The 15,368-nt window shown below is 41.9% G+C and overlaps 1 protein-coding gene across 6 annotated transcripts in view; it reads right to left on the bottom strand.

The window, feature by feature from the left end:
• Window positions 1-677: 677 nt before the first annotated feature.
• The window catches only part of agla (amylo-alpha-1, 6-glucosidase, 4-alpha-glucanotransferase a), a 72,028-nt gene continuing 57,337 nt past the window's right edge, over window positions 678-15,368 (bottom strand). For all 6 annotated transcript variants that reach the window (XM_061693634.1, XM_061693632.1, XM_061693631.1 and 3 more), the window contains 12 exons: window positions 15,152-15,327; window positions 14,948-15,050; window positions 14,711-14,834; window positions 13,193-13,294; window positions 12,956-13,067; window positions 11,051-11,186; window positions 8,686-8,798; window positions 5,350-5,561; window positions 5,152-5,249; window positions 3,801-3,888; window positions 3,553-3,686; window positions 678-3,337 (listed from right to left, as the gene is read on the bottom strand). In XM_061693634.1, coding sequence (XP_061549618.1) covers window positions 3,220-3,337; window positions 3,553-3,686; window positions 3,801-3,888; window positions 5,152-5,249; window positions 5,350-5,561; window positions 8,686-8,798; window positions 11,051-11,186; window positions 12,956-13,067; window positions 13,193-13,294; window positions 14,711-14,834; window positions 14,948-15,050; window positions 15,152-15,327 — 1,516 coding nt within the window. In that variant the 3' untranslated portion in view covers window positions 678-3,219. The remainder of the gene's footprint in view (window positions 3,338-3,552; window positions 3,687-3,800; window positions 3,889-5,151; window positions 5,250-5,349; window positions 5,562-8,685; window positions 8,799-11,050; window positions 11,187-12,955; window positions 13,068-13,192; window positions 13,295-14,710; window positions 14,835-14,947; window positions 15,051-15,151; window positions 15,328-15,368) is intronic.

Below are 15,368 nucleotides of genomic sequence, written 5' to 3' on the forward strand. Positions count from 1 at the left end.
AATGAAAAATGTTTTTTTTTTTTTTTTGGGGAATTATATAAAAACACATGATCAACACAGATCTAACCTAATAAATAGCACAATTGAAAACAACCATTATTATTTATATAGCAAAGGCGAATCCATTCCAATGAATAAATGCTACTGGATGAAATATAAATATCCACACAAATTAAAAACACCAAAATGCGGAGTGGACAGTGGACCCAAGTCCACTATGGACGACGACGCCAACAGGCGCGTCACCAGGAACGGGAACGGGAGGACGGAGGGGGGATTACGTCCCTGTGTCCGGGAGAGGGAGGGCTCGGTTCCCCTCACCTAACCTAACCTTAACCCTAAGGGTGGAGGATGGATTACTAAACACAAAACAAAGGGTTAACAGAACCATAATTACAAACCTAAATTAAGGAACAAACAGAAAGTAAAGGGTTCATTTACCACCTTTGACTTTCAGCGCGTTCACATCAGTGGGGCCGGGTGGTTGCATCGTGTGGGGTGGTGGGGAAGGACCGTGCACTTCCTCGTCGTCGTCCTACGACGGGTGAGGCTCGAGCCTCACCCGAACCCGAACTAAGAGTTCAGCCCTCTTTTCCTAACCCTGGGACAATATGTTATGTTATGTAACTTGATGAAAGCCATGATATGAATTAAAAGCCAGCAGCAGGTGAGCCTGTTTCAATTTTTTAATGCATTATTCAATACAGTACATTACAGGTAAGCTTGGCTGAGTTGTTCAGTCCGTGTGTGAACATTACCTTTGCAAGAAATGGCTAGTCGTAGAATTAAACAGAGACGAGGACAACAAGAGACCGACGACTGATGAGGACATTGGATACAAATGTGCGAACACAAATTGACCGATGATTCCCAAGCAGTATTTCTTAGATTTATTCTTTATCAGATGTAAATCACTGCATTTTTTTGTTAGTCATCAGGTCAATCCTCTATTTTAGTCACTTGACCATTGGTGTAAATGTTCGTCTGTCTGTCTGTCACGAGCCCCTCTGTGTGGTTTTCCCACTGCGCTGAGGTAGAACAAAGAGGCTCCAGAGAGTGGTCAAGACAGCACAGAGGATTATCGTCTGTCCCCTCCATTTCCTGAAGGACATATACCGTATTTTCACAAGCACAAGGCGCACTTAAAAGTCTTACATTTTCTCCAAAATGGACAGCGCGCCGTGTGTGTGCACCGAGTTCCAAAATCTGTAAATGTTGTTGTGTGACTTGAACGACTGGGAGCATTTCCTGCCGACGCACTGCTTATATCGGGGAAGGTGGACATGAGTCAGGACAGCATGCGGACGGCCGCGAAGGGCGCGCATGACGGAGGACGCTAAAGACACACCCCCAGTAGGTATATAGTTTCCGGTATGTGCATCGGTTTGGCAAAGGACTCCCGAAAATGGCACCGACAAAGAGACACACTTACGAAGCGCAGTTTAAACGGCAAGCTATCAGTCACGCGGAGCAAAATGGGAATCGAGCAGCCGCGAGAGAATTCAACAGCGACGAATCCATGGCTCGCGAGTGGAGGAAGCAGGAAGATGACGCTGAGTTTCCACGGAAACAAGGCAAGGTGGCCCAAGTTGGAAGACCAACTCAAGCAATGGACTAATGAGCAAAGAACAGCAGGGAGAAGCGTCTCTAGTCACCATTCGACTGAGGGCAATAACCAGGACGTTCAAAGCGAAGTTGCGAGCAGCATGGGAGCCATGGGTGACAGATGGCAAACACAGCTTTCCCAACATTAGGAGGTAGCACCATTCAATTTGTGAACGGATCGCGGATGCTTGGGCTAACGTGTCTGCTCGCACCGTTGTTCGAGCTTTCGTAAAAGCCGGCATCATTTCCGAGGAGCCGCGCGGCGACGAGACTGGACTCCGACAATGCTGCCGTGTGACATACAGAACTAGGCGCCACAACTGAGACTGCACCTTTTAATACGGTGCACCTTATGGTCCTGAAAATACGGTCCATGTCCCGCACTCCCTCAGATGAACTGAAGCAATCGCAGGTTTCAACATCCACGCAGCCATCCCCTCTTTGACCCGCTGCCCTCTGGCAGCTGCTACCGGTCCATCAGAACAAATTCTTATTTTGCTTCTTCCCACAAGCCATCATTGCACGGAACTCACAACTAACACAATCCCGTCTCCCATTATTGCTACCATGTGTTTTCTTAACTTTTAAAAACTCCTCTGCTACCCACGCGGACACATATAACATTATTCCACTGTGCCTTACTGTCATTTGAACAGCATAATGTAGTCTTGTTTTTATTTGATTTGTTTTCTTTTGTCATTTTTATTCTTGAAACACAAGCTTGGAGTTGCACCCTATTTTGTTGCATCTGCAACATATGACATGGAACACTTTCTATTCTATTCTGTTTTCCACTCTCTTCCCAGCAAATTGGCGGCACGTTGGATTGGTCGCTTGTCCCTTTCAGACAGAACTCCCTGAAGCAGGACATTACCCAAATGAGCATTCACACAGCCATTGTGACCTTCGACATTCAAATAATGAAATGCGTGGCAAGATCTGGGACAGCAACGACTCATCTCAACGGGTTAGGGTTGGGGTGGAAAGGTGTACCCACCCACATGAAGTAACTTTATTTAATGAGAAACACTTTAAAGATCCCATATTTTGGCTATGTAAACCTCCATAGAGTGACTAACATGTAGTATAAAAACTACACACTTTGTAAAAAAGTGTCAATTATATTTCAAGAACACATTGGTTTTGTCATACGAGTGTCCCGAAAAGGCCCTCTTCTGATAAGCTACTTCTGTCTGAGCCAGTTTTGTATCCGAAAAGACCCACTTGTGAGAGCACGTGTTCGTTATGTTGACAGTGCCGGCTCAGGAGCAGAGATCTTCACTCGTGACATAGATAAGCTTGTGAAATTCAAATGACCACATTCCAGGCCTGTCACCAGAAAAATATCTGGGACTCAGGAATGCGGAGATGATTTTCATTCAGATTTCCCGTTTACTGAGGCACCATAGAGACAATATATGACATCCCGAATCCAAGAAAAACTTGTTTTGCAAAATAAGGGAGGGACCTTGAAATAAATTCTCGTACGAGTATGACATTTTTGGAATTCAATTAATTTCAACATGCAATACATTGCCAAACCAATGAAATTTAATACACATTTCAACTGTAGCACAGCATCAAAGACATTGGACAGAGCCTTGGAGAAGTTTTCTAGAAGTCATACAGTACTTCCAGCACAGTAGCCAAAGACCACGCTTGAGTCTCACAGCTGAAGGGGCAGTACTGGCCATCCTCATTCGTTAGCTCGGGCAGACCTTTCCACGGAGACCTAAGATAGATGAAGACAACAGTTTATGAAAATGATTCACAGATTATTGTTCTTTGTGTTTTAACATCAATAGGCCCACAATACGATCTGAAAATGCACATTCAAAATATACTCCAACACATGGCGCCATATTAAAGTATAAGTTGCGCACTATCTGGATTAAATGAGAAAAGTGCTGGAGCATTATTCTTATGCAGAACATGTAACATTCTTACCTCTCCAGGTGAGTATAATGTCGTGAAAGAACATTTTTGACCAGGGTCACGGTCTTCGCATAGGTTTCTTCGCCTTGCTTTCTGGCGAAGTACAGTTTAGCACGCAAGAAGTATCCAACAGGCCATAGCCACTCCTAAAACAAACAATGACTTTTAAATAGGGGTTGAAGTGATTATTTGAAGAGTCGACTTAAGTACACCGCGAAAAGAAAATCCTCCAGCGATCAAACTCAAATAGACGTTCTCACCGGTCCCTGATGGTAGTTGAAGCCCTTTGCCACGTTATAGTTGTCATTGTCCAGTGCATTGTCATACACACCACAGTAGACCATATCACTGGAAGTACACAAATGTTGCATCAAGAAGTGGATTTAAAAATACAACCAATGTATGAACAAAACAATTAATTATGTGTTAAAGGTCAGTAATTTGTCAAGATGTGAGCCGTCGATTGGCTGAGTTTTGGCATTGACTTGTGAGCCCAAACTTGAGAAACGAGTGCTGTATGGCAGCAGGAGGCTCCACTCACTTAACAACAAGAAGCACTTTGGCTGGTATCATAAATATATATTCTTCAAAAAAGAGGCTTCAAGCTGTACACGGAGTGTCTGGGACAGAGGGAGCAGGTACGAAAATTAATCCTCAGCAGTGTGTGAGACTTGGCTTGATTGCACAGAAAACCAGTAAATACACTGAACAAAAATCGAAACGCAACTCTTTTTTTTTTTTTGCTCCCATTTTTCGTGAGCTGGACTCCAAGATCGAAAACTTTGTCGACATAAACAAAAGGCCATTTCCCTCAAATATTCTTCACAAATCTGTCGGAATCTGCTCGTGAGCATTCCTCCTTTGTCGAGATAATCCATCCCACCTCACAGGTGTGGCAAATCAAGATGCCGATGAGACGGCGGGATTATCGCACAGGTGTGCCTTTGGCTAACAACAATAAAAAGGCCACTTTTGCAGCCGGGACCCAATGGTTAAGATCATCGCCTGCCACCGTGGGGGACCGAGGTTCCAAACCCCGACTGGACCATCCACACCTCTTCAATGAAGTTGCTGGATATCGGCAAGGAACTCAAGTCAGTTACAACGACAAACTGCGGTCAGGTCGAGACCCCGATGAGGACGACGAGCATGCAGGTGAGCTTCCCTGAGACGGTTTCTGGCAGTTTGTGCAGAAATTCTGAAAAACAGGTCCTAGGTGAGGGACCAGACAAAGGGCGGCTCAAAGACCCCTTATGACGACGACAAAAAATGGAGGGGCGGCGCCGTCTACTGATCACCACCCGGTGGTGAGTTGGCTCCGACGGTGGGGGAAGATGCCGGCCCAAACGTATTGCGAGGGTCCGCTGGGAACGTTTGGCGGAATCCCCTGTCAGAAAGAGTTTCAACTCCCACCTTCCGACAGAACTTTGCTCAGGTTCCGGGGGAGGCGGGGGACATCGAGTCCGAGTGGACCGTGTTCCGCGCCTCCATTGCTGGGACAAAATATCTATTGCATCATTAACTCTCACAGTACAGTATTTTTGGGCATTTAATGATTTTGAGCTCCACTTAAAGTACTTTTTCACGTCGGTATTGAGAAAACTGTATTACCCCGGGTCAAGGGTTTTCATCCCAAGGGGTCCCAGTAATTTCTCCTCAGCCATTTCAAGAGCCTTCCAGGCTCGCTCCACTGCAAAAAGTTCTGGAGCCTTTCAGCAAAAGAAAAACAAAAACAGCCATGTTAGCACTTAATTCTAAAAAAAAAAAAAAAAAAAAATGATGATTGCTATAGTAGCAGTACCAACTTACCACTACCATGGCGATAGTGAAGTTTGGTCTCAGTTGGTAATCACACCAGGGGCTAGATGCTCCATAACTGTCCTTATAGATACCTTTTTTGTGTACAAGGTCAGAATGCTTCTCATTGGGGTCCATTGGCTCGCCAGACACCCAGAAACAAGGATCAAAGGACTGCTGGATTTGTTCATTCCATTTGGTGTATGAGATAAACACCTCTTTACCTGCAACACAACACAACGTACTCTGAGAGACTTAGTTTGCTAAATACAGTGGGCACGGAAAGCATTCAGACCCCCTTCAATTTTTCACTCTATTATATTGCAGCTATTTGCTCAAATCATTTAAGTTTTAATGAATTCATTGATTAATGTACACACAGCACCCCATATTGACAGAAAAAAAAACGGAATTGTTGAAGTTTTTGCAGGTTTATTTAAAAAGAAAAACTGGAATATCACACAGACATAAGTATTCAGAACCTTTGCTGTGACACTCATATATTTAACTCGGGTGAACAGCATGAGCAGTCTTCTTAAGGTCATGCCACTTCATTTCAAATGGATTCAAGTCTGGCACTTTGACGAGGCCATTCCAAAACCCTCCTTTTGTTTTTTCAACCCATTCAGAAGCCGAGTGGCTGGTTTGTTTTGGATCGTTATCCTGCTGCAGAACCTGAGCGCGCTTCAGCTTGAGGTCACAAACTGACGGCTGAACATTCTCCTTCAGGGTTTTCTGTTAAACAACAGAATTCACGGTTCCACTAATCACAGCAAGTTGTCCAGGTTCTGGAGGAGCAAAACAGGCCAAGACCATGACACGACCACCATCATGTTTGACTGTTGGTATGATGTTCTTTTTCTGAAATGTTGTGCCACAGTTATGCCAGGTGTAATGTGACACTCTCCTTCCCAATAGCTCAACTTTCCTTTCCTCATTCCATATAATATTAGCCCAAAAGTCTTGGGAATCATTCAGATGCTTTTTTCAATTTTTTTGCTCAGCAGTGTTTTTCGTGGAACTCTGTCATGGATGCCCTTTTTTCCCCCCAGTCTCTTCCTTATTGCTGTGTCATTAACACTGACCTTAACTGAGGCAAAGTAGGCCTGTTGTTCTCAGTTCCTTTGTGGCCTCCCGGATGAGTCAATGCTGTTCTCTCAGGGTAATCTTTGTCGGCCAGCCACCCCTGGGAAGGTTCATCAATGTTCTCCATGTGAGGATAATAGCTCTCCCTCTGGTTTGCTGGAATCCTCTAGCTTTAGAAATGGCTTTGGGAACCCGTTCCAGACTGACAGATGTCAATTACTTTATTTCTCGACTGTTCTGTCATTTTGTTGCAGCTTTTTTAGATCTTTCGAGACAGATTCTGTTGAAGTGATTTCTTGATTGAACAGGTGTGGAGGTAATTAGGCTTGGGTGCGATCAGTGAAAATTAACCAAAAATTGTGATGAGCCATAATTAATTATCTTTTTAACAAGGGGGTAATTACTTTTTCACAGGACCAAGGTAACTGAGAAGTTTTTATTCCTTAATAAAAGGAAATCAAAAGGTACTTTTATTATTATGACATTATTATTTTTTAAAGTAATTTAGGGGTATTATTTGATAGACTCATTGGTTCAACCCCCTGCATCAATACTTTGTAGAGCCACCGTTCACTGCAATTACAGCTGCAAGTCTTTTGGGGTACGTCAGCTATCATCTTTTGCACATCTCGACACTGAAATTCTTGCTCATTCTTCTTTGGAAAATAGTTCAAGCCAGATTGAATGGAGAGCGTCTGTGAACAGCAATTTTTAAGTCTTGCCACAGATGCTCAATTGGATTTAGGTCTGACTGGGCCATTCTAACATGAATATTCTTTGATCGAAACCACTGCATTGTAGCTCTTGGCTTTATGTTTAGGGTCGTAGTCTTGCTGGAAGATGAATCTCCTTCCTAGTCTCAGGTCCTATGTAGCCTCCAACAGGTTGTTTTCCCCCAGATTTGCCCTGTATTTAGCTCCATCCATCTTCCCATTAACGCTGAGCAGCTTCCCTGTCCCTGCTGAAGATAAGCAACCCGACAAATGATCTTGCCACCTCCATGTTTGACAGTGGGGATGGACTACTGTGCAGTGTTAGTTTTCCGCCACACATAGCGCTTTGTATTTAAGCCCCCAGAAAATTCTAATTTGGTCTCACCTGACTAGCACCTTCTTCCACGTTTGTGGTGTCACCCACATAGCTTGTGGCAAACTGCAGAAATGACTTCCAATAACTTTCTTTCAAAGACTGGCTTTCTTCTTGCCACTTCTTCCATAAAGGCCAGATTTGTGGCATGCATGACTTCTAGTTGTCCTCTGGACAGACTCTCCCACCTCAGCTGTGGATTTCTGCAGCTCCTCCGGAGTGACCATGCTCCTCCTGACTGTTTCTCTGACTCGTGCTCTCCTCACCCGCTCTGTCAGTTTAGGTGGACGGCCATGTCTTGGTAAGTTTGGAGGTGTACCATACTTTTTTCCATTTTTGGATGACGGATTGAACATTGCTCCTTGAGATGTTCAGGTGTATTTTACAGTATATATAAACAAATTACACAGAGGTGGACTTTATTTTCGAATTAGGTGACTTCTGAGGGCACTTGATTGCACTGCATTGTATTTAGGGGTTTGAGATTACAGGAGGCTGAATACAAATGCAGATCACTTCACAATTATGTGCTACTTTGTGTTGGTCTATTACATGAAATCTCAACAAAATACATTCAAGTTTGTGATTGTAAGGTCACAAAATGTGACAAAGTTCAAGGGGCATGAATACTTGTACCTGTACCTGTATAATGAAGTATGGGACAAATCAAGTTTCAACTTTAATCTTGAGGGAAGAACGTTGATTGATGCAGGAGTTGGCATTAAACAGAACACCGTGTGTGAGGGTCAACAATGGCATTGTTGTTGCTGGTAGATTTGGTGTGGTACACACAGTTTCCCTGTCCCAGCTGAAGTTTTTCCCCCCTCCCTCTTCCTCTCTCAGTTCATCTCTTAATAAGTGATCAGTGTGGTTCTGCACCTGCTTATATGTACAGTCTACAGTGTCGGTTATGGTATGGTGCTATATCAATATAATATAGAATTGAATACGAAGATGGCAGAAAGCAAACACAGACTTATGTTTCTGGTGCTAAATCAGTAGAAGAGTCACAACAGTTTTTTTTTTTTTTTTTTTTTTAAATGAAGTATGTTAGTGTAAACCAGATAGAAAAACCATTATAGAAAAACCATCAACAACAAACTAACATCATCCAATCAAAACAAACACAAATGGGCAACGAATCTAAATATTTATTTGTAATGTGTGTGTTGGTACCATTTCTGTGTACTTTGGCTCCATCATAAGGAAACAGTCCTTTGACACGTAGCTCCACAATCCAGCGGATGGTTGACTTACAGAGACCAATTATCTCCACAGCTGCTCCGTCTCTGCATAGAGAATTTCTAATTTGTAACTCTGATTCACATCAGTAATCATGCAAAGTTCCACAATGTTCTCATTCACGTTTTGCGATTGTTAAATCAAAAATGGGGAAATTCCAAATAGGGGTGTTTCTTGAATTTTTTAGTTGCAGGTAACCAACTGGTTAGCACATCTGCCTCAAAGTTCTGAGCACCTGGGTTCAAATCCGGCCTCACCTGTGTGGAGTTTGTTTGTTCTCCCCTTGCCTGCGTTGGTTTTCTCCCACATCCCAAAACCATGCATGGTATGTTAATTGAAACAGGGCCAAACCATCTCTCTCCTCCGGTCATGAGGTAACACCTGGTTCCACTTTTCATCGCAATATTCATCCGACTCCATCAGTTGCCGACTTTCACGTCTCCACCATGGTTTTCCACGACACACCTCTATTGCGACACCGGCTAATCTGCTTTGGATCTCATCACGGAAATCAAACTTACTCGCTGCCCACGCTGAATCCACAGAAGCTCTTGCCGCAAACTAATCTATATCATATCTAAAGACAGTATTCCAACAGTATTGACCGGCAACTACTCCATTTCCGCATCCGGATTCTATAAAATCACACATGATCAGAACATTCGCCGAGTGAACGTCTTCAACCTCTGCCCACTACCCACATCCTCCTCAGCTCCTTCAAAACAAAATCAGAATCATCTTTATTTAAACTGCCTGTGACGATGGCGACCCCCCCCCCCCCCCCCCCCCCCGAAAAAAACTCGTCGGATTTATACGATTCACGTAAATGGCCTATTTTGAGTGCAAAACAGCGAATTTCGCCAAAAAGCGCCTGATTTGCATTTATGGATAGTACACTTGAGTGGAGGAGTTTGAGATCCGTCTTGACTCATAAGTGAAGTTTAGCCTGGCCATCAAACACCGCTGGTGTCTGCTGGCTTCAAGCCGGAAGGAGCGACAGATAGAAAGAGTCACTACCGATGTGGCCATATCTAGACTTCCTGATTACATAGAATCTCATTTTCATTAGCTCTCCCGACCGGTATCCGTATAGCATCACGACGACAGGCAGGACTGTGATTCAGGAATTACGTCAAATTTATTCAGATTCTATTTTGTAGTAACGAGTAACAAAGATGGTTAGGGAAATACAATCAAAGTAAGAGTCTACATTTTATTTAGGAAATGGGCCAATTGCCAAAAATATAAATAACAGGGCTGTCTATTGATTTAAAAAAAAAAAAAAAGAGAAAAAAAATGACTCACACTTTTGCATTTTGATTAATCGCCATTAATCACATGCGCCAAATATACCACACATCGCGTCTCATTTTGCTTTGAGATGGTATTTTAAACTGCTTGTGCTTTACTTAAATGAGAGTTCCGCGCTGCAATACATGCAAATGATCCTTTTTTTTTTTTCCCAAAAGTCCCATCGGTGTAAATTTTGAAACAAAATTGTTCACCAACCACACCAATCGGAGTCTCCTCGCTCATCTTTGCACAGGCGAAAGCATTGACCTGATCACTGACCTTATAGAAACATGCACCGCATTTCAGATTTCCATCTACAGTTAGGGTAAAGGAGCATGTGGTCAAAATAAATTGTGCGATTAATCTGAGTTAATACATGATTAATCCAATTTTTTTTGGTGATTAATCATGAGTTAACGCTTTAGCTCTGACAGAACTAATATATAGGGATAGGTAATATCAATTCAGCAAATCCTCTGAATTGACTCACCTTGTAGCCAGTGGAGGGGGGAGCGCTTTGCATGTGATCGGTGTTGTATTGGCGGAAGCCGAACTTGACCGAGCAACAGCAACAATGGTGACGAAGCAAGAATCGCAGCAGTGAAAAGTGAGCGATTTATATTTTTTAAATCTGACGTTTGGGCCCATTTTCGATTCCCTTGTATTTTTAAATACGTAGTAGAATAAAGTTCAACCAAACTCACTGTTTTGCTTCCGTTACCTTGTTTTAGCATGCGCCGAATAATACGGTGCGCCTTATGTACAGAGCTAGACCCCGTAATTGAGACTGCACCTTACAATCCGGTGCGCCTGATGGTGCGGAAAATACGGTAAATTAAGATTAAATAATTTCAAAAGGTAATCAATCGATTGTATCGATACTAGGAAATACACTGGATATTAATTTATCTAATAATATCTATTCTATCTAATCTATTTATCCAATAATAATAATAATAACCTTTTTTCTTAGCAAATTCACATCTAATCAATATTTCTGTGTTACCTGGGAGTAGCAGGTATGCCTTTGTTTCTTGCTCTCTCACTCTCTCCCATTTTATCCATCCAGGTCCCACAGTTAAAACGGTTTCCTCCATGGACAAAGCCTGTTGCAGGATCCACGTTAATACCCACATTGAAACCTAAAAGGAAGAAGAACACAATGAGATGGTTCCGCTGTCGACTCTACAATGCTCTCTATTACTTTGTTTTTTTTAAAAGTATTTTTCTTGCTTTGTTGAAAACCCTACGCCAGTCACCTACACAGGGGAAGAATTGCTCAACATCAGGTAGCCTACTGTCATCAATCTTTTTTCTCCAATACTGTATTTACCCCAAATTCACTTTTTTTTTTTTTTTTTTTTTTTATTTATAAATACTACTGTATCACCAGCGAAGCAGCACCACCTAACCGAACCTAAACCGACAAGCCAACGCTTCAACAATACCACTCTGCAATAACGATGACAGCTTGAAGTCACGTAATCGCCAGTCAAAGGTTTTTGCATAAACAACACACGTCTCACTGAAATCAACAGGTGGTTGGTCGGTGCAGCAAACAAGCAGCATTCTAAACAAGCAAATATTTTACTAAAAATAAAATGGGTTGCACAGACACTTGCAAAAAATGCAAGTCTATCCCCAAATATAACAAAAGCACAAGTGCTATGAACACTCATCTGAAAAGGCACCCGCAGAGGCCAGCTGACAAAGATCCTAAATCCAAAGTCAGCCATGAGCCAATTCACCATACGCACTCCTGTAACAGTTAAAAGACAGAAAATATACTGGCTCATCTGCTTACATGACAAAAAGAAGACAAGCGCTGGTCGATCAATAACCCCCTTATTGTGAAAATTAACGGTTACTGTTGTTGTTACTCTTGGTTGTTGTTATGTTGGTTAATGTGGCACTGCAAACTCCGGCTGGCCAGGTAAATGGACTGGAACAAAATCACCCAGATACACTCATTATTCATGGGGGGACGGGGGGGTTGGACAGAGCAAAACTCCATCGTGAGCCTCCAAAATATAATCAGAATGTGGACTGTTCCACCGGGGAGAATAACACTGGATCACTGCTACACTACTCTGAAAGAAATATATCGCTCTGTCCCCTGAGCAGATTTGGGGTTGTTTAATCACTTTTTTAAAAATTTTTTTATCTCCCTTAATCCAGTATACAGAAAGAAACCTGCAAAGCCTATGGCAAAAACTGTCAAAACGTGGACCAATGAAGCAAAACTGGAATGACAGGACTGCTTGGACTGCACAGATTATTGTCTTCAAACCTTGAAACAAGATTTGTGAAAAACAAAAATGCATTAGAGTTAGATTTTATTTTTTTTAAATTTTATTTGTATATATTTTTGTAAGATTTAGCACAATGGACATCCTACAATTCTGTGGTTCACTGCTAACTGTTAAGTCCTGTACAAGCAGGTACAGGTCAGAAGAAAAATGAAAATAACCAAGTTATGTAGATATGCTGAAGAACCAGTTTTCGGCATATAACTGTGGCAATATGGTGTCGGCAAGCTATCACCAACGACAGGAGATCTTCCCTTCGAGTAGAGTCTAAAACGGCCTCACTGACAACCCGAATAAAACAAATACATTAACAGCCTCCACCAATGCGACCACACTACATCACACCTCTGACTCCCCAAGAAACCTGCCTTTACGGGACTGAATTACTCCAGGCCTGTCTCATAGTCTGTTGAACTCTTAATGTTAGACCAACTGAACAGCATCACAGGACACCTGCTCGATGCCAAGCAAACAGGATGACAGAGTCAACATGCTTCATCTTGGAAAACTACGACAATACAGGGACCTGCGCTAAGATCGACAGTGCAGAGACCTGCGTGGAGATATCTCTCCGTCTCTCTCGCTGACGCAGACACACACACCTTCGTCTCTCATGTTCATGTCTATCTTGGGTCCAGCATCTCGCTCTCTGAAGGAAATTCCCTCAAGGTGGCGCTGCAGAATCTCTTGGATCACATCATACAGAGGCTGCTCCTGTACACAAACACTGTACATGTCAATACATAATTCCCCATGATATTATTGTTTGGTGGTTGAAAGTTTTCTGCTTGACAAGTAATTTTGGGAGGTGGCAAGTGATGATACATGAAGGTACATACCACTTCTCCTGGTATACAGGGCTCACTATCATCGGTCGGGTACATGCGTGTGACAGGAGACTGGAGGATACAATGCCCTTGGGGAACATGGCTGACGTAATCCTGAAAAGTAATTGTATGGGTCATTTTCATATAATTTGATCAATAAAAGTAAAGATGCGTACAAAAAAAATTCTAATTTACCAATTTCCTTTACTACAATTCTTTTTTTTATGCCGTCAGCCTTGGTTTTACAATATATGGTTAAATCCCATACTGAAACAGCCACCCTTAAAGTCCTAACTTCAAAAGGTTATTGAAAAAAAATTACAATTAAAAAAAATAATAATAACAAATTAAAAAAAAAAAAAAAATAATTTTTTTAAATTTTGGGCATTCATATTACAGGCTTATTTACAGAGCAAATGGTGGAAGACCATTGAAATACAATTCTGCCCAAAAGGTGAAGACAAACGTGCATAACGGTAAAGACAAAGTTGAATAAAAATCATGTGAGTTGCACATTTAGGTGTTACCCTTCAAACTCTGCAGATACAAGTGCATAAATAGTCCTAACTACTCATTAAACCCATTATACTTGTCTTTATACAACAGTAATAATAATGGTAAAGGACCTGTAACACTTTCACAAATTCATACATGTTCATCAATCATGAACATATTCATTCAATCATGAACTTCATTTTAGACACCTAACGGCGAACGTTTGCCATGTCTTTACCATTACGGATCAAATTATATGAAAATGACCCACATGATATTAGGCAAAAACAAGTGCGATGCATCGATGCTCTGTTCAACTTGTCTGATTTCTCAGATACATATTTTTAAAGATCTGTAAAGGACTTCGGCTTTGGACACAGAGGTTTACGGTACAAGTCCCGAAGCGGACAAAAAAAACCAAAAACACAAACAAAAATAGAAACAAATAGCTGCAGCAATGCTAGTTGGCTTCCTGGCTTTGAGATAACGTTGAGCAAATTGAATAAGTTGCCGACAGAAGTGACGTCAGCCCAAACTGCGAATGTTTTTAAATCCAGGTTAAAAACTCTCTCATGCTTTTTAATTGTATTTTTGTTTTAAATGTTTTTAACCATGTAAAGTACATTGAGTTACCTTGTGTATGAAATGCGCTCTATAAATATATTTGCTTTGCTTAAGAAATTAAATAATTGATCAGCATAAAATAAATAAATTGCAAAATTAATATAATCTCCAACTCAATGTAAGCCTACTGAGAAAAAAGTTTAATAAGCATAAATCAAGCCAAAGGATGGAATCTCTATTTTTTTGGAACTCCTTTTTCTCTTTGCGATTTGCCATTCAAACCAAATTGGGCATGTACTTGGCTACCTACTGTATTAAAATCATGAAGCAATTGTTGGGTCTTTAGAGTTTTGATTCTCAGTTACAAAACAATGTATGCTCAGGTCTTTTGACTGTCTAAAGCAAAAGTAGAATTCTATTTTTGGATTTCAATCCCTCTGTCTTTATATGCACATTCCAATTTCCTCCTACCTGGAGGCACTGCAGCCACCACCATACAGCATCACGGCAATTGTATCTGGCGAAGCGACCCTCTCCCAGCAGGTTTGGGATCAAACCATGACGCAATGTCCCTGCGAAGGCCAAGATGATGTTTCTAAGGACACAGTAAGAAGGGCTCAGTTATTGTTCAATTACTGTATCTGACCAGAAAATAATCTCATGACATGACGTGAAGAATCACACACGCACGCAGACACAAATGCATACCGGGCTTCGGTGTGTCTCCCAGTCAGCAGCATCAGTCCTCTGAGAGCAATAAAAGTGTCTCTGCCCCAGCAACGGAAAATTCCAGTACAGAAATGGGGAAGACCTAAAACAACAGATTTGAATCAGTACGAATCGCAAGGGGCCATCAAATTCTTGAATTTGTTTATAATTCAATATTTTCTTTTGCTCGAGTTGTTTGGTGACCTGCAGCCGCTGTCACACAGCACTGCTCCTTCTGGCCAGTTATCGGGCTGATGCAATACGGAACATTCTCAATTTTGATCGAAAGAGGAGGAAGAGTAGGGAAGCGTCCGACTCCACACATCTGAAGAGAACCCAATGCCAAGTGTCGCACAAAGCTTGAGCCGCTCTGAACGAAACTGAACAAAAATTATACACGGAAAATTTACTTCGTCTTGAG

This window comes from Phycodurus eques, chromosome 13 (assembly GCF_024500275.1).
Source record: "Phycodurus eques isolate BA_2022a chromosome 13, UOR_Pequ_1.1, whole genome shotgun sequence".
In the NCBI taxonomy this organism is placed as follows: domain Eukaryota; kingdom Metazoa; phylum Chordata; class Actinopteri; order Syngnathiformes; family Syngnathidae; genus Phycodurus; species Phycodurus eques.